This window comes from Vicugna pacos, chromosome 1 (assembly GCF_048564905.1).
Source record: "Vicugna pacos chromosome 1, VicPac4, whole genome shotgun sequence".
In the NCBI taxonomy this organism is placed as follows: Eukaryota; Metazoa; Chordata; class Mammalia; order Artiodactyla; family Camelidae; genus Vicugna; species Vicugna pacos.
In genome coordinates, this window is record NC_132987.1 from 83,224,630 (window position 1) to 83,243,166 (window position 18,537).

At 37.7% G+C, this 18,537-nt stretch overlaps 2 protein-coding genes across 4 annotated transcripts in view; one reads left to right on the plus strand and one right to left on the minus strand.

The window, feature by feature from the left end:
- LNP1 (leukemia NUP98 fusion partner 1) overlaps positions 1–4,867 on the minus strand; it is a 311,204-nt gene extending 306,337 nt beyond the window's left edge. For all 3 annotated transcript variants that reach the window (XR_012075415.1, XM_031672260.2, XM_015242484.3), the window contains exon 1: positions 4,746–4,867. The gene's annotated coding sequence lies outside the window, so the exon portion shown is untranslated. The remainder of the gene's footprint in view (positions 1–4,745) is intronic.
- Positions 3,943–18,537, plus strand: part of TOMM70 (translocase of outer mitochondrial membrane 70) — a 33,530-nt gene continuing 18,935 nt past the window's right edge. The window contains exons 1-2 of the mRNA XM_072966528.1: positions 3,943–5,359; positions 16,804–16,977. Of these exons, the coding sequence (XP_072822629.1) occupies positions 5,039–5,359; positions 16,804–16,977 (495 nt within the window). The 5' untranslated portion in view covers positions 3,943–5,038. The remainder of the gene's footprint in view (positions 5,360–16,803; positions 16,978–18,537) is intronic.

Here is an 18,537-nt window from a genome sequence, read left to right on the forward strand (position 1 = left end):
GGACCAAATGCTTTTGAGCTATAGGTATTCTGGGAAGATAACAACGAAGACAGCATAGCTTTTCAATCTCTCTGAACCCCCACATGAAAATCAAAAGAGCAACTGTAAATGAAATCACTCATGGACAACTCTACAACAAATATAGGTGACAAATGTCCTCCACCCCCAAGTGGAAGTTGTGGGGTCACACTACCAACAGCTAAGACCTGATAGAGTTGTCTAAGCTGAAGGGAGATGGAAGAAACAGGTCATCTATTAGACCTCTAAGAACCAGAGAACCAAAAAATAGCTAATAGTTTAGAAAGGACAAGGGACCAATTTGAAAATAGTGTTATCCTTTTATCCACAATGTTGCTGAACTATTTTGGAAGATCTAGATTACAGATTTTCTATGGAGACAACCATATTATCCATAAATAATAAAAAATCACTTCTTCCTTTCTAATATCCCTTTATTTCCCTTTTTGGTCTTATTAACATCTTCATTAACATCTAATAAACTTGAAAACCTTGGCTGGTTCTTGACTTTAAAGAGAAAATTATTAACATTTCACTATTAGATATGATGTTTATTTAGACTTTCAGATAATTTCTACCAAGATTCTGTAATGAAAATGTTTTTTCTAATTGCGTCATAAGTAAATATGGCAAAATACAACATACATTAAATCTTGGTAGAAGATCGTGGTAGATTAAAAATAATTCAAGTTTTTGCTACTTCTTCCTTTGAGAGTTGGAGCCTAATTCACTTCCCCATGAATCTATACTGGCCTTAGTAACATGCCTGACCCATAGAAGGTGGTAGAAGTGATGTTTTGGAAAGCTTTGCAGCTTCTGCTGGGGACTCCTAGGACTCTGTCTCCCGAAACCCTGAGCTGCCACGTAAGTCTGATTACCCTGACTGCTATGATGGAAAGGCCACAAGAAGGTGCTCTGTTGATAGTCTCAAATGAGTCCATCTTCAAGCTAACTTCATCAAGGTGTCAGATCCTGACTGAAGCCATCTTGAATCCCCCAGACCAGCCCATCCACCAGGAGAGTAAACTCTGTTGACATCATCAGAAGAGAAAAGTCAATCAAGCCTTGCCCAAATTCCTGAGCAACAAAATTGTGAGATGTAATAAAATAGTTGTTTTAAACCACTGCCACTTGGGAAAGTTTGTTAAGCAGCAGCAGATTACTGGAACATGTGTACAGAAACTATTTCTATGGTTTTAAATTTTTTTTCCAAATTTTCTTTAATGAAATTGAGCCTCTTCCTCATTATTGGAAGTGAGGCTATTTGCCATTGGTTAGGAAAAACAACAAAAGGTAAAAATAGGCAAGCATAGCCTAGAGGATCTCCAGTTCCATGCTAGACCAATGCTAGGACCAGGTCTGCATAACCAGTACTACTAAACTATAGGAATGAATTAGAAAATGGGTGGATACTCCCCTGCAGGCCCTTCACTTAGGGATGGACCAACATCTTCATGCAAATCAGAAAGAGGAATACATTTCTCTGGACAGACCCAGCCTGACAAAAGACTGTGATGTACAAAGCGTAGGCTGGACCTCAGCCTCCACTTCCCCCAACATCCTTGCGCAGGGCACAATTAGTATAACCTACATGTATTATCTTTATATAAAGTACAAAGTAACATTTCTACATTTGCAAGTGAAAAATTCTTGTGGGTGGCAATGAGCTAAGTTGATGAGGATGGAAAGATCTTAGGAGTCTGTGTGAGTGGGCAGAAAGGTGGCAAATGAGTACATAAAGTATACATATGAGCTCACAGTCACAGGTAAGGAGAGGGATTTAGGGTTATTGTCGATTGTTCCCTGAAGATAATGCAGAGGCTTCTTCTAACAGCAAAAAGACAACCACTTGAATCATTAAAGTGACATTCCCCCTGAGAAGCAAAGTAGTATCACCCACTCAACTGATGCTTTGATGGAAGCTGAATAAGGCAGAAACCATTAGAAGAAAGATTCGAGAAAAATTAACAGCATGAGGGCCTGGAAGAAACAGGGACTTCTATATATCATGAGTGGGATACGAAGGACAAACCAAAGCAGGTCCCGGTGGAAGCAGCTGCAGTGGCTGAGGTGGCAGCAGTGACTACAGCATGCTTGGGACTAGACACTAGTAGCTATTAAGAGGGTGGTGAGGGCAGCAGTAGCAGCAGTTCAGTTGGTTTCCCAGCTGATACAGTAGTATTGGACAGCAATGGTGGCACGAGACCATTAATGTTGGCAATAGGAATGGAGATAAAGCAACAGTCAGGAAATTGTCAAACAAATTCTTCATGAACTCTTTATTCAGCCTTGACCACTTTTCAGGGACCATGTTGAGTAGAGAAATAAATGTCAACAAACACTCATTATATGCCCAGCCCCCTAATAGATGTTGGAATACAAAGACGGCTAGAACATGGTCCCCACCCTTCAAGGACCCAAAATTAAGTATGGGGAGCATATATGAGAACAAATAATTATGATCATGTGGTCATTATAGGGACAAGATATAAACTTCCATAATAGTCCAATGCAAAGAGAAAAAACACATTCCTTTGCTCTGACACAGCATTTAAGCGGGCATTGTGTCAGGCACTATCCAAGTTACAAGATAAATCAGACATAGATCCTGATCTTAGATGCTTATTTTCCCATAGATGAGGTAGGACAAGTATAATTCTGTAAAACAAAGACTATCCAAGCTACATCTTTCTTTGCTTAGAAATCTCCTCTGCTAAATATCCAATTTCATCATTCATAAGTTCTACTTTCTGTAAAACATGAGAACACAATTCAATGAAGTTTTTTCACACTGTGTAACAAGCATCACTTCCCTCCAACTTCCAATCTTCATTTCCACCTATGATCTCAGTGGAACGGCCTTTAATATCCACATTTCTAGCAACATTCTGTTCATGCTTATTCATGTATTTCTGTAACATAGAAGTGTTGTCTCCTGCTCACTACTTTTCTTTCTGATACCTCATCAGAGTCACCTTTAATGTCCTTGTATCTATCAACAGCGTCTTCACAGCAATCTCAGCTTTTTCCAGCATGTGTCTCAAAACTCTTCCAGCCTCTACCCATCACGTAGTTCCAAAGCCACTTTCACATTTTTTAGGTATTCCAACAAATAAATAAAAGTTTCTTTTAAAAAACCGTAAATGTTTTAGTTCCTACCAAGTTTATAATTACCAGCATTCCACAATCCTCTGTAAGGTTGCAGAAAACTAAAATTTTAGGAAAGAAAAATCCTAACTCTGTTATGAAAAGGCAAGGGAAAAATTATGTTCAAGGAAAGACTTGCTTTTGGGGGGTGGGAATCAGGAAGGGAGAGAAGCCATTGCCTGCAACAATCACTATTTGATCAAACCAATTTTATTGCTATTATTTTTAGCTCATCTTCTTAGCCTGTTGCTAAGGAACCCTATTGCCTGAAAGCAATTAACTAATAGAAACCCACGTGAAGCAAGAGAAAAGTAATGATCCTGAAACTTTCAAATTAGGCCATCCTAATTTAGTCTATTTTGGTGCCATTTAATAAATTATCTCTTCTCAATCTTTACATAGCGCTATTGCTATGTTGAAAATCCTGTTTACCCAAAACCAAAATAATCATTTCTGTATTTTTAATACAAGAGTTCCCAGATCAGTATATCTGAAATGGAGAGCTCTCATAGTTCTGGATTCTAATTTTATTAGTACTTGTCTTTTCTTCTTGAAAATACTGTGAATTTTAAACAATTTCTTGAAAGGGAAATTTTCGTATTTTAAGAGCTCTGTTGCAGAACATGGGTAAAGGACTCGACAAAGCTATGAGATATATGAAAGCTTTGAACTGAAATTTCGACTTGATAATGTGGCAAGAGGGCTAAAACATCTAGTGCAAAGTAAGAATGACACCGGGAGGATCAGAGCACTGGGGAGGGCGCGGATGCTCCAGGGATCGAGGTGTGGGCTGGGGTGTCAGCGGAATCCAGTACGACACAAATACTTATAGGAAAGGTGGGAACTCTGGGTCTTCGCATTTCTACCCCCTCAGCTAGAGAATCTCGTAACAACACACAGACGTCATCGCCTTCGTAAATGGTGCAGATGGTGAGTCGCAGGCACCCGGTTCAAGCCGTTTCGACTGGAGTCTACCTAGATTTGCCCGTTTCCTACTCTGATTTCTGCCGTCTGCGTTTGCCCCCAATAACCTCAAGGTCGTCCAAACTAAAATCTGGCCATGGTAGAGCTAAGAAGATCAGTGATACAGCAGGCTATCTTCAAGCTTTGGGGTCTTCCATTACACATTTGAAAAAGTCCTTCCATACCGTTGGTTTTCCCAGACACGCGGACAGACAACAGAGGTAGAGCTAGCCAACCGCCGGACTCTAAGGAGCGCCAACGTGGCGGTAACGGGAAAACGAGAGTTCCAAATTCCACCAATCAACCGCACAGCTCCGCCCACGCCCCGCCCATCACTCCTGCCAGCCAATAACCTTCACAACTCTGCCGCCACTCCCGCCTATTCTTAGGGCCGCTTCCGAGCCTCTTCCTCTGCTCCGCTTCGCATAACGCCGTAAACCCGCTGTATACGCGCCCCTCTCCGCTTTCAGAGGGCCCTCTGCCCTTCTTTACTGAAGGCGTAGGGAACGGCATAGGCTACCACCGGAGCCAAGACCACAGAAGTTAGTCACAAACAGCAGCGGAGCGAAAGGAAAGAGAAAGGGCTGCTCAGAACGTTCACCTCACGCCCAGTTTACCTTGACCCGGAAGTGATTCTCCTCTCCACTTCACTCCTCCTCCTCTTCCCCTTCGTCCTCCTCCTCCTCCCCTCAGTTGAGAAAGGAAGAGAAGGACGGCCAGAGCTGGCCCGGCATGCTTTGGGCTTCCGGTGACCTCTGGCCCTTTTCTGTCGTCCGCTCCTGCTACCTAGCGTGCTTGCTTGCTTGCTCGCTGCTTTCCTTCCCTGCGTCCCTCCGGTTTTCCTTCTCACGCTACCTAGTGACTGTGGCGCCCGCGACCACCAGGGAGGCGGTGACGGAGGACACTCGTCATGGCCGCCTCTAAGCCTGTGGAGGCGGCAGTGGTCGCAGCGGCTGTTCCCGGCTCTGGCGGTGGGGTGGGCGGCGGCAGTGCGACTGCGGGCACGGGGGGCCTGCCGCGATGGCAGCTGGCGCTGGCAGTCGGGGCGCCCCTTCTGTTGGGCGCGGGTGCCATGTACCTATGGAGCCGGCAGCGGCGGCGCCGGGAGACCGGAGGCCGGGGCGACGCCGGCGGCCTGAAACGCAACAGTGAACGGAAGACTCCGGAGGGCAGGGCCAGTCCGGCCCCGGGCAGCGGACACCCCGAAGGCCCCGGTGCTCACCTGGAAATGGTGAGAAGCAGGCCTGAGCCTTGGAGGTGAAACCAGGCGATGCAGCCTTTCTTTGACGGGTTGTGCCGGTCAGGGGGCTTCCGGTCAGACGGAAGCTGCCTAGCGGCAACACATGGGTTTAGGGAAACTCATTTCTGGCTGCCTTTATGGGAAATGGAGGAGCCTGAGGGCATAGGTTAGCGGCATTCGTTGACAGTTTCCTTTTGGTTTCAGAAAAATAACTGCTTTTCTTCTCGGTGACACAGCATTTATCCCTAGCGTTGTGGGTACGGGGGACATCGGCAAATGTGATGATTGTGTTTAATTAAAGCCAGATTCCCTTAACGATAGGTACGTTGTGATATGAATTACGTGGGTGATTTCCAAGGCCTAGAACTTAATCAGTGATAACCCTCTAATAACGAGCCACTCCCCCTTTTTAAAGTGTTTTAGGGTGGGGGATAGGTACAGTGACTATTGGTTGACGAAGAGTAAAATGGTGTGCGGTGTCATTTATTTCATCTGTAGGAGTGAGTTCTTAAACTTTTGGGGTAGAAGCATCTTAAGTTCATTTAAAAATTTTTTTTACCTGGAAATTTACATGACCAAGCCTGACATGCATGAAACAGATTCTCTGATGTTAAGCCAAGCATTTGAGTATCTGGTGAACTGCTTTGTATGGCTTTGTTGAAGTGACTGTTAAGTCCTTTTGGTATCTGACAGCTGTGGGGGCAGTTTGCTTGGCTGCATTTAACAATACTGGGATGAGATGAGGTGGGGAGGAGGATTTTATCTGAGTCTGGCATTGTACAGTGGCAGTTACAGAGCAGAGGTAACCTTTGGTCAAATAACTCCCAGTTACATACATTTGCAAGTTATTTTCACATTTTACTGTTCAGATTGAAGACATGTTTTTACTTAAGTAGTCAAACTAACTTTAAAGGAACTTTGATGTGAGAGGTAACTTTCTTAGTTTAGTGCATACTGTATATATCAGGCATTGTGCTAGGCACTGAGAGGGCCAGATGAGCTTTCTAATGGGAGAGGAAAATACTGCTTACAAGAAAAAATAAAGATTCAGTATGAGTATGCTGAAAAAACCCATGGACTGTGAGAACTAGGAGATGTGTGCTTTATATTGGGCCCTCCAGCATAGTTGGAAAAGTCATTTTATCTCTCTGATATTAGTGTCATATCTATAGAATAAGAGAGTTAAAATATTAGATCTCTAACATTTCTTCCAGCCCTAAAAGTTGGTAATTAATGAGTGCTGTTAATGAGAATGATAATCAAGGCAATTCTTGGAATTAGTCATCATTTGTCTTATCATTTTCATATTTCTGAAATTCTCTGGTCATTTCCCATTTCATTTGTTAATTTAATTTTCACAGAAGAATAGTGGGTGAATGAGAAATACATAAAAGTTCTCCATTCTATAATAATCACCAAAAATAAAGATAAATTCTGTAAATAACACTAGGTACTACCGCCTTCACTTGTTTGACATTTGATAGAAGTCAGCAAATTATCTTTCAGATTTTAGATTTCCTGAAATCCCATTATCAGTTTTTTAGCGTTGTCTAGGTCAACACTGATGATTTTTAAATTTCATGGTGTTTTGTTTTATCAGAACACTTTTTTTATTCACCTGACTGCTGTTAAAAATTAGACTTTACGATTGACTTCTCTGTATAACCTGAACTTCTTTAAAATGGTTTCTTTTGATCCAGAATAAAACTGAGGAAAACATTTGACATACTGTTCTTCTTGTGGAATTTGTGGGGTTGTACCTGTAATCTTGTTTTGAATTACTAGACGATACTTTAGTAAAGCAGCAGTGAGACTGTCTTTGCCATTTTTTTAACGGAAAATTTGTATTTTAACTCATGGTAACTAGTGAATTCTGAAAGACAATTTTTTTGGTCTCTTTTATAGTCTAATCCATAGAGTTATTATTAGGCTGTCTAAATATAACTTACCACAAACTGTAATTTATTATTATCTGTGGTTGGAGAAATTGCTTTATATTTGAATAGCACCTTAAAATTGTCAACCTCAGTGGGTTTTATAAATAAGGAAGCATTTGTTTGAACTGATGGAAAACCTGGGAGAATCCTGATGCCCTCACTGTTCTTACTCCATCTGAGCAATAGCTGTAATTTTTAAGGGAATGAAGGAATGGATGAGTATTATCAGTTCAGGGTCCACTATCAGTGAATAAAATGGAAAATCGGTGGTTATTGTCTGTTGGCTTATGTTTGCCTTAATATAAAATGAACCAATAAAATTACTGGGCATCTATCCATTGAGTTTGAGATTTTCATGTGCAGGCAGACTATATCCAATTATCTTTTTTCTGGAATAGCAAAAACTTGTAAAGTAAAAGCAAAAATTCATATTTTTGTTTCATTAATGGGAATTTTAGGATTTCACTAAAGAAAGATGTCTAATTACAGTTGATAGCATCTGAGATTGAGATATTTAAAATATCAAGTTATACTCCATTTGTGGTCATTATAAAATCTATCATGATGTGCCATTTTGGGTGTCTTTTTTTTTTGAAAACTTGAAGATTACAGGTTTTCAAAGTTGATAAGTTTCTTTGTCAATCGGGCTTCTCAATCTCTGGGCCAGAGTTATCACAAAGGATCACCACATACACACCAAGCATGGTATCTGGCTGCACAAATGTCTTAGGTATTTCTTTTTTTAAACAAACAGTGATAATTTTTATACACATTTATTTATTATTGACTTTATAGTAGTGTTTTATCCAATTGTTTTTAATTTGATGATTTAAAAAACCAGTTGTTCGAGTGTTTTTAATGTTACACAGGCAGTATCCTAACATGAAATGGTTGGGAACCACTAATCTAAGACAGTGCTCTAGACTAGGAAGGGAGAAATGTACCTAAACATTTTAATAAAAGGATCAAAGACTGAGTAACCTGTTATCAATATGAAATGAAGTAATTCTCTCCCCAAATGATCTGTTTCTAGTCATTTTTGAAAACTCAGTGTCACTAGTGACATTCTGATATAATTATGTCCAGTGAGCACCTTTCAGTCTTTATCTTACTTGATCCTTATCGATATTTCACATTGTCTTCTCTTAATTTCATGATTTTTCCTTTGGCTTCTGAGACACTGCTTTCTCCTGATTTTCTTTGCTTTTTTTTTTAAACTTCCTGATATCTCCCTTGCTGATTCTTCTCAGTCTCCTTTCCAGGTTCCTTTTGGCAACCTTCATGTTTCTGTCATAGGCATTCTTATGTTCCATACCTTCACTGGATGCTTGCTTGACCTCCAGCTTCACTTAAGATGTATATATTGATGGCCCCCTAATTTCTTGTTTATAGTCCAGACCTCTCAAAGGCCCAAATTTAAAGGAAATCTTTACCTCATTACCTTACAAGTATTTCACACCAGTCTTCTGTTTTTCTTGAGAATACTCCTTATCAGTTAGTGTGAGTCATCTAACTAGTTTCCCAAGCCAGAAACTTGGATATCATCCCTTACTTTTTATTGTCATGTTCTCCATATCCAACCTAGAAAAACATCCAAAAAATTCTGCTTCTTAAATATTTGACTACTATTCCGTTCCCACTGCTATTTATTTCCTGACTGAATAACTGGCACTCTTGTTATTGTCTTCCTCCAATCCATTTAGTCACTACTAGAGTAAATCCAGAGTCCCACGCTTCAAATCATTAACTGGTGTTCATTGCTCACATGATAAAGTTCAAACTCATCATGTTTTAAGACCCTCCGTGATCTTGATCTTGCTCACCTCTTCAACTTCATCTCTTGCCACTTCCTCTCGTTTCTTGCCTTTGGATGTTCTGAAACACTGCCCAGTACCCCGCCTTCTCATCCTTCAAGTCACAACATATAGGTCATTTCACGTTTTCTGAAACCCTTTACCCAAGCTTACTGCTATTTGATTCCATAACTCTGAACTTTTCTATTCCGTAGCAGTTATTGCATGGTACTAGAGTTGTTTATTCTTGTCATTTCCTTCTAAACTTGAATTTGTGAAGACTGGGACTGACAGGTCCATTTCTCAGAACCTGACACGTAGCAGGTGTTGAATGAATGAACCAATGAAGCTTCGTTCTTTGACATTGTTTAAAGATTCCCACAATTTGAATATTTTCTTAAAAATTTCCAGCTTTTCATGTGTATTTACCAGTTTATCCCAGAAATTGGTAAGACAGTCTTACACCTCAATTAGGCATTCTTTTTATAAATCACTTGATTTTTGTATGAACTACAACCATAATCCTACAGAAACAGCATTTTTACAAGTAGGTTCTCTTTAGGTAAAGAGTGCTCTGTATCGTGATTTAGTAGGTGGAGTTGGTTTTAGATTTTTTAAATTCCAGGACATAATATGGGAAAGAATCTTTTTTTTACCCTAGATTTGATTCATATGAAAGTAACAATAGAGAATTGAAAGTAGAGTATTGAAAGATAGTTTCTCATGTGGTAAATGTTCCAGAGTTGGTTGCTACTTCTGTAAAACTGGGATTCAAAATTTAAAATATGCTTTTGGAATTTGGTAAACTTAAGGGAATAAAATGAAGAGAAACATTATGGAACCACTTCATGTATATTTTAACTGGATATAAATATGTGATTATGTTAGTAATACAGTAGTTCCCTCTTATCCACTGTTACACTTTGTGCAGTTTCAGTTACCCAGTCAACCATGGCCTGAAAAAATTAAATGGAAAATTCCACAAAAAATTAATAAATTTTAAGTTATACACTGTTTTGAGTAGCAAGATGATATCTCACACAGTCCTCCCTCCTGCCCTGGATGTGAATCATCCCTTTGTCCAGTGTATCCCATCCATTAGTCACTTGGTAGCTCTCAGATCGACTGTTGCACTAGTAACCCTTATTTTACTTAATTTACTTAATATTGTTATAATTGTTCTATTTTATTATTACTGTCACTTTTAATCTCTTATTGTGCTTAATTTATAAATTAAACTCTATCTTTGGTATGTATGTATAGGAAAAAATGTACATGTAGGGTTTGATACTATTCACAGTTACATGCATTCACTGGGGGTCTTTGAACATATTCCCTGCAAGTAAAGGGGAGACTACTGTACCTATTTTGTTTCCTTACACATGGATTAGTGTGCCTGATTCTAGCTCATTTTCTTTCACAGTGACTGTATGTATGAGATCATCAGAATATTTTATAAATACTTGCTAAGAATTTACAGTGATTCTTTATTGCCAAATTTTTGTCATTGAAGACTTTCTATAATGTAGTCATGTTACCGTCACAGGATTTGCTTAGACTTGTTCCTGGTCTCCTGAATTTCTTGTGTGTGTGTGTTGTGTGTACTAAGTAACCTTTTGGGGGTTGTTTTTCCTCCTTGGAGTATTTTCCTGACTGTCCTTTGTTAGTCATTTTCGTTCCAGAGCAGATTCTTGTAAGTAAACTTCATTGAAGTAATCTTGACTGATGAGTCAAACCCTAATTGTTTTCTTATTTGTATTCTATTAAATTTACCAGAATTATACCTTACCTGTTGCTTTGGTTTTAAAATGTAATTTGTTTCCAGAGTAGATTCACCTCTGTAGGTGATTCACCTCTTGTTTGACAAGTTTCACACAACAGTTGGTTGTAGAGAAGACATACATGTTTACTATGTTTCTCATTGTTTCCTTTTAGGTTTATTACCTGAGTTACTTGTTTTTAGTTCTTGTGTCTTACCCAGATAGTTTTGTATGTAAGTGTATATACAGTTGCTACTCTTTGAACTAAGAATTTTCTGGTTATTAGCTACCCAATTTATTGTTCCCCTAATGTACAGTTGTTTTTTGTTTGTTTTAGTGTGAATTGGAGTTTCAGAGTTTAATCCGCAGTAGTTCTTCTGACAGACTGCCAGTTTGCTTATTTGTTTTCCTTCACTGTCTCAGGTGTTCCTTCAAGATAAAAGACTATCCTCCTGTTGATCGTTGTATAGGGGAGTCACATCTAATGTGCTTTTAACTAAAATGAATTCAGTTACTTGATTGGCAGAAAGAAAAAGGTCCAGTTGTGCTGATGATTCTCTTTGTCTTTTCACTTAATGACATTTTTGCTCTGAGGTCAGTAGTGAGCAAGATATGATACCTGACCTATTTCCTGTATTTCAGTTCCAGAGTGTGAATCTGGATGTGATTCTAATGATACTCTTTATAAAGTGTGGGTGACAATTCATGCAGTATAGAAGTAGAGTTTAGGCATTCTGGAGTTGCTTTATATGTAAAGTTGGAATAATAATAAGTAGCACCTACCTTGCATTTCCAGTGTGTTACTCTTCTAAAGAATTTTCAGGAGTAATTTTGACAATTGATTTTTCTTCATGTATTAACGTCAGGACTCCCTATAAGATTCTGCTCCAAATACTTGTTGAATTCATGTAGCAGAATCACATGGAGTCATGGAGTTGACTCTGCTGGACAGTTATTGATTATGAAAAGATGAAACTTACTCAAAACCTGGATGGGGGAAAAAAGCTAAATTTTCTAGTAGATTGTTTTAAGTAATACTTTGTGTGATATATTAGGCAGAAGTGAATGTCTGTTCTTTTTATAATTTATCTGTATTCTTATTGGTATTCACAGAGTTTAAATTTATGCCTATCTGTTGCTGGTGGAAATTGAATACACAGTACCCAATCTTTCCAAACTGTTTTCTTTTAGGAAGAGATTAGTATTTTTTTTTTTTTTTGAATCCACCAAAGTTACATGCAGGTGGCTAGAGTGGCAGGAATGGCATAATGGGAATTTGGAGTCTTGTGTGCAGGCAGTGGTAGTGGGAAGTTAGTGGAAGGCATTAAGCAGGGAATGACATGATCCAGCTTACTTGTTAAAAAGAGTTTTCAGATCAATCAGAAACTAATTTGTTGTAAGAAAAGTAGGAGAAAGATGCATTTTCACAGAATTTTGGTGTAAAATACTATGGAATGTTCAGAACCTTAGAAAGACTACCAAAACTAAAAGTGATTTCCAGTAGCAGAAGAGCTTTATAGGCTTTTAAATCTCCTTGGTAGGTTTTAGATATGCAAATAGACCGCATGAAAAGGTACTGGCATTTTAGGATGTTCCCTTTGTGTTCTAGATCTATATATCTTCATTTCTCATTTATAAAATAGGCTTTCAGAATTGTCTTTGGGCTTATTTTCCAACTTGAACCTTTAAATCTGAAAGTTCTTATTATAACTTAAGAAGGTGGATTGAGTGGGGGAGGTGATGTGACTGAAAAGCAAAGCAAAGGATTCCTGAGAGATAGAATTAAAATCCCTTGTAAAGAATTGGTAGTTGTATATTTTCTGATTTAAACTCTGTCCTCCAGTGCATTTATTTTAATTTCTGCCTGGCGTTGACCTCAAAGTTTGTGAAAATAATGCCTCATTCCTGACATAGCAGAAATCTGGTGTTGATTGATAAGCTGGCATTGTGCTAAGCAAGTTTTTGTCCTAAATTTTATCAAGTGGGCCAAAATAATTAGCTTTTCTGTACTGTCCCTATTGTAATGCCATTCTTTCTTTGCATTTTTATTAGTGAAGGGAAGCAGGTGGACAGAAAGTAATGTTGGCAGGTGGTGTGCAGTGAGCAGAAGGTAATAGGGAGGTTAACCGAGATCATGTTCTCCACAAACATAGTGTGGTTGCCTTCTGGAATGTCAGTAGAAGAAAATTTGCAACTCAATGTCATTCTTCAGAGTATCTTTTTTTTTTTCTTTCAGTGCAATAAGGGAAGAAAATTAAGCAGATTCTGATTTTGGCCTTAGATAATGAATTTGTAATAATTTTTGAAGGGAATTACAACTCTGTTGTAAAACTTGACTGAATGGAGGGAATTGAAAGATTCTCTTGGTTGGTTTTAGGTTGATTTCGATTTTGTTGAATAAAAATAAGAAGTATACATCTTTCTAAGGAGAGGAAGCCTTGTGTACCTATCCAGATTTGTCTCTCTTTTAACTTGTCCACCCTCACTATGACTGTCACTCCTTGTATTCTGTGTGGTATCATGCACATAGCTTTAAACTCCCAGTAGACAGGCAAGAGTTCATTGCCTGTTTGTGCTAATGAAAGAAGGTCATTACTCTGCCCAATGAACGTTCTTTTTGTTTAATCTTCAAATCTTTAGTAAAAATCCTAAGTGAATTTTCAATATGTTTGTAATTGAACATACTTCATGCATTTAATATAACACACTATTTTCTATATCAACAGTCCCTAGTGTATTAAGATGTATATTAACCATGTTCTCAATGACTTGGAAAAATTGTAAACTTTTTACAAGAAATTGAAATAATGTTATTCTTGTTTTTATATTTAAAGTCAAAAATAATTGAGTTTTGGTAGGCGAGGGTATATAGCTCAGTGGTAGAGTGCATGCCTAGCATGCACTAGGTCCTGGGTTCAAGCCCCAGTACTTCCATTAAATAAATAGATGAATAAACCTAATTACCTCTTCTCCCCAAAAAAGATTAATTTTAAAAATAATAAATAATAAATTTTGGGAAAAAAATTGAGTTTCATTATTTTGAAGTTTTATTAGGCACTTAAAAGTTCGTGGTTATGATGTTTTCTTGGCATCATATGATGTACATTTTATCAATAAAACTGCCTTTCTGTGCTCCGTCTGAGGCATTTGAATGGTATTTTGTCTGATACTGCCTTTTGTTTGATACTGTGTTCTTTTTTTTGTATGTATTTGTATTCTGTAATTTCTTTACATTCTTTTTTGACTTTTCATTTTGTTTTATGTCATGCCTTATAGGTAGCATGTAGTTGTTTTTTATTTTAAATAGTTTGAAAATTTTTATAATAGGGAGAATTCACCTATTCACGTTTATTGTTATTATTGATCTGTTTAATGATTCCTGCCATATGTACTTTGCTATTTTGTTTCTTCCTTTACCTTCCCCTCCTTGCTTTTTGTTGTATTGATCATCTCGCCCACTTTGGGGTTTATTTGTAGTGGTAAGGAAGTTGTACACTTCTATTTCTGTTCTAGCATTCAACCTTAAATGCTAATTTAGTTAGGTATAAGATTTTAACTTCAAGATAGTCTTTCTTCAGAACTTTGAAGTTGTTAACTTGTTTTTTAATACCTAGTGTTGGTGACAGTCTGACCCAGTTTGGTTCTTTTTCCTTTGTAGGTAATCTGTTTTTTCTACTAAAAACTTTTAGAATTTTTGTTGTGAAATTTCACCATGATGTGTCTAAAAATATGTGTCGTTTTTTTTCAACTCCAGGAATTTTTCTAATATTTTTTTAAACCCTCTTTTCTGTGCCTTTCCTTGTAAACTTCAGATAGATAGATGTTGGAACTTTGGGATTTATACTCCATATCATCTAACTTTTCCTCCAAACTTCTCGCCTCCCTGTCCTCTGTTCTTACTGCATTCTGGCTGACCTCCTTGGTTCTACCTTCTACTTGTTAATTTCCTCCTCAGTTATGCCCGTTCCAGTATACAGTCCATCCACTGAGTTCATTGTAATAATTCTTTTGAATTTTCAAGATGTCTAATTGGTGCTCTTTAAAAACCCTTTTTTAAAGTGACTGTGATAACCACTCATTCCTCTGATGTTAAATTTTGTTTTGCTTGGTTTATCCTGGTTTCCGGAATACTAGCTTTTTATTTGAATCAGGTGCCTCTCTTTTATGATATTAAGTTTCCTTTATGTTAGCAGTTCTCAAGACCATGGTCTCTTGGAAGATAGCCAAGGTATGCTTGTCAGTCATCTCTTGGGTGGAGGGGATCCTCACTCCTGTATGACACAGCCCTGCTCCACTCTGACTTCTCTTTCTCTTAGTGGAGTGGGAGGACTGATGAGGTTGCTTCAAGTGCAGTTTTCCAGCAGTTAACTTGATAGTGGCCCTCGAATACACAACTACATGAGAGTCCTAGTCATCTTGTATTATGAATGTTTTGTGCCAGGGACTTTTACTGTCAAAGTTTTTGGAAGGTAATTAAAACTTTTTGGAAGGTGATTAAAGCTTTATACAAATGGAAGATTTTATATTCATCTGTTACTTTATTTGTGTTTTATTTGGTTCTTTACATCCTCCCACATCTTAGTTTTTAAATGTGCATATTTCTTATTGACATTAGTTAGCTTAAACTAGCTATTTAATATTCTGAACTTAGAGTTTCCCACACATCATTCTTTTTAAAATAACTGTAGCTACATTCAGGCTAAAGGAGAGGGGAAACAACAGGTAAATGGAGGAAAACAGCAGCAAAGAAAAAAAAAAAAAAAGGAAAAGTAAGGGAGAAAAGAGAAGATACAAAAAGTTGCTATCCGGTCTTCTCTTTGTGACTGAGATGGCCTGGGCCCCAACCAACATAGCTTTCACAGTCTCTGTAAGTTACTTCTGGGGGCAGCTACTTCTATTTTTGCTTTGTCAGTGCTTACCTGTTGGAGAGATACGGGTTCTTTCATAATCACATATTTGTTAAAATTGAATGATGTTAACAGACAAAAGTTTTGGGTGAAGATGTGCCACACAGCTCTTGGACTTAGCGGAAACCTAGATAACTGGATTTGTCTACAGAGATGCTTCCCAAATGTTGAATAAAGCTTTTGCAACTGTCCTCAGTGGAAATTAACTACCAACTCAGTGAGTTGGGTCCTCTTGGAAGCAGATTTTGAGACAAGGTAGGAGTGCAAAAAATTTATTGATGAGCAAACAGAAGATCTGGGGTAACAATTGTAATGAAGATGGCACAGTGCTTCTGGTATCTATTCTATACTGTTGACAAACAGTCTAATAGAAAAAGAGCAACACATGTGAATAAGTGATTTTCAGAGTGAAAAAGCCAACTGGCCAATAAACATGGAAAGATTTTCAAATTCATTTGTAGTGAGGAAAATGTGAATTAAAATGATATCAGAATATTACGTTGCACTGGGGTTTTTTAGCCTTGGCACTATTGATCCTTTGGATCTGATAAGTCATTGTTGTGGGGTGCTGTCCTGTGCAGTGTAGAATATTAGCAGCATTCCTGGTATCTACTTACTAGATACCAGTTGCACTTCCCCCTGACTCATAGTTGTCATAAACAAAAATGTCACCAGGCGTTGTGAAATGTACCCTACAGGGAAAATCATCCCTGATTGGGAACCACTGTTTTATATTCATTAGGACTGGATAGACAAGTTATCATATCTCTTGTTGACAGGAATAGTGGAAAAGTGGTACTTTTTTTGGAAAAGTCTGAGTGTTTTTCAACTCAAAAATATATAAGCTTTTTGGTTTAGCAATCCTATTACTAAGACTCTATCCCATGAAAATATTTATATGAGTGACCTGCATTGTGAACGGCCATTCTAGCCATTCTACCCTCCCATTATTTCTTCAGCTTGTCATTTAATCACTGTGATTTGAATCTATAACTGAAGTATTGGTAAGTGTTTCATAATTGTTTCCTCTCATTTCAGAACTCTCTTGATAGAGCCCAAGCAGCCAAGAACAAAGGCAACAAATACTTTAAAGCAGGAAAATATGAACAAGCTATTCAGTGCTATACTGAGGCTATCAGTTTGTGTCCTACAGAGAAGAACGTCGACCTTTCCACATTTTATCAAAACAGAGCTGCTGCCTTTGAGCAGTTGGTATGTATCCTAGGTTGGTTTTTTTCTGTTCTTTTTGTTTCTCTTTATTTGCATAATGTTTCAGTTAATGCCACTCAAATAAATCTAATAAACTCTTTGAAGTTGTTTTGAAATTAAAGGATTTTTGTTTTGTTTTTATATCCTTTAATTACTTAACTTTTTAAGAACAAATTTTAGTTTTGCTGATTACAAATATAACCCAAAGTTGTATATATCAGATATTATAAAATTAAATAAAACAAAGTTTAAGTTTCTGGTGACCTCATTCTTCTCAACAGTTTGAGTCTATTTCTTCAACTTTTGTATCCATATTTGTAACAGTAGCATATAGAAGGATAAAAGACCAAAGATGAATTCCTATTACGTTATAATATTTTTCAGTTGCTACTAAATCTTGTGTAGCTATTCATAGCACACACAGATCTGTTTCACTCTTTTTAAAGTCTGTATGTACTAGTTGTTTTATAGTGGAAAACATCTCCCTGTTGATTAACATTTGGATTGCTTCCTGTTTTCCCTGTTGCATTTAGTGTTGCAGTAAATATTTTTGTAAGTATTTTTTTGCATACTTTCAGGAAGATAGAATTCTAGAAATGGAAATATAAAGAGATAGTATCAACATCTACTCTAAATATATGTGAGCATGCTTGTTTTCTGGTATCTCACTGACTATGTATATTATCAATCTTAATATTTGCCACTCTGGTAGAAAAATACTCTTATTGTTCTAATTTGCACTTTTTGAGATATTGGTGAAGTGGACCATCTTTTTCTGTGTTTATTGGACATTGGTATTTTCTGCATTTTTTGTTCAACCAAATTTTATTGACTGTCTCATATATGGAAGGCACTATAATAGGACCTAGGTCTATAAAAGCAAACAGTTATGCATAGAACTCAAGAATCTCTAAACAGTGAAATATTAAATGACACTTTGATAAATGCTTTGATTCTATAATGGAGGAATGACTGGGGTTGGTGCATAAAATAGAGGAGAATAGAGTGTTACAAATAGAGGATACAGTCTATGTAATTGCTCTGAGGCAGGAAAGAGTTTGGCATGATTAAAGAAGTATGTTTAAAGGACCCTGGGGTATAGAGAGATGAAGTTGGAGAGGTAGCAGGGGCCAGATCAGGCAAAGCCTTGCAATGGTAAGAAATTTGGATTTGATTCTGAGTGTAATGGGAACTATTTAAGGATTTTAAATAGGGCAGGAACATCATCTAAAATTGTTCCCACTGTTCTGTCAAGAATATATTGAGGGAGACAAGAGTGGAGGCAGGGAATAAGGAAGGATGTTGTAGTTATCTAGGTGAGACATGGAGGAAAGCTGAAGACCAACAGAACTTGCTGTTCATTGGATGTCAAGAGTGAGGAGAAGCAGGAGTTTTAATAGTAGTGGAGTGAAGGAGTGAGGCAACTAAGTAGACAGTTGAATTGAGAAATGTCGCTATTTTAGGAGAGTGGTTTGGGTTAAAGAGGAAATTTGGGAGTCATCTAGGTTTAGATATTATATACTACCAGGACAATAGATGTGATCCTAGGAGAGAAGGGATGAG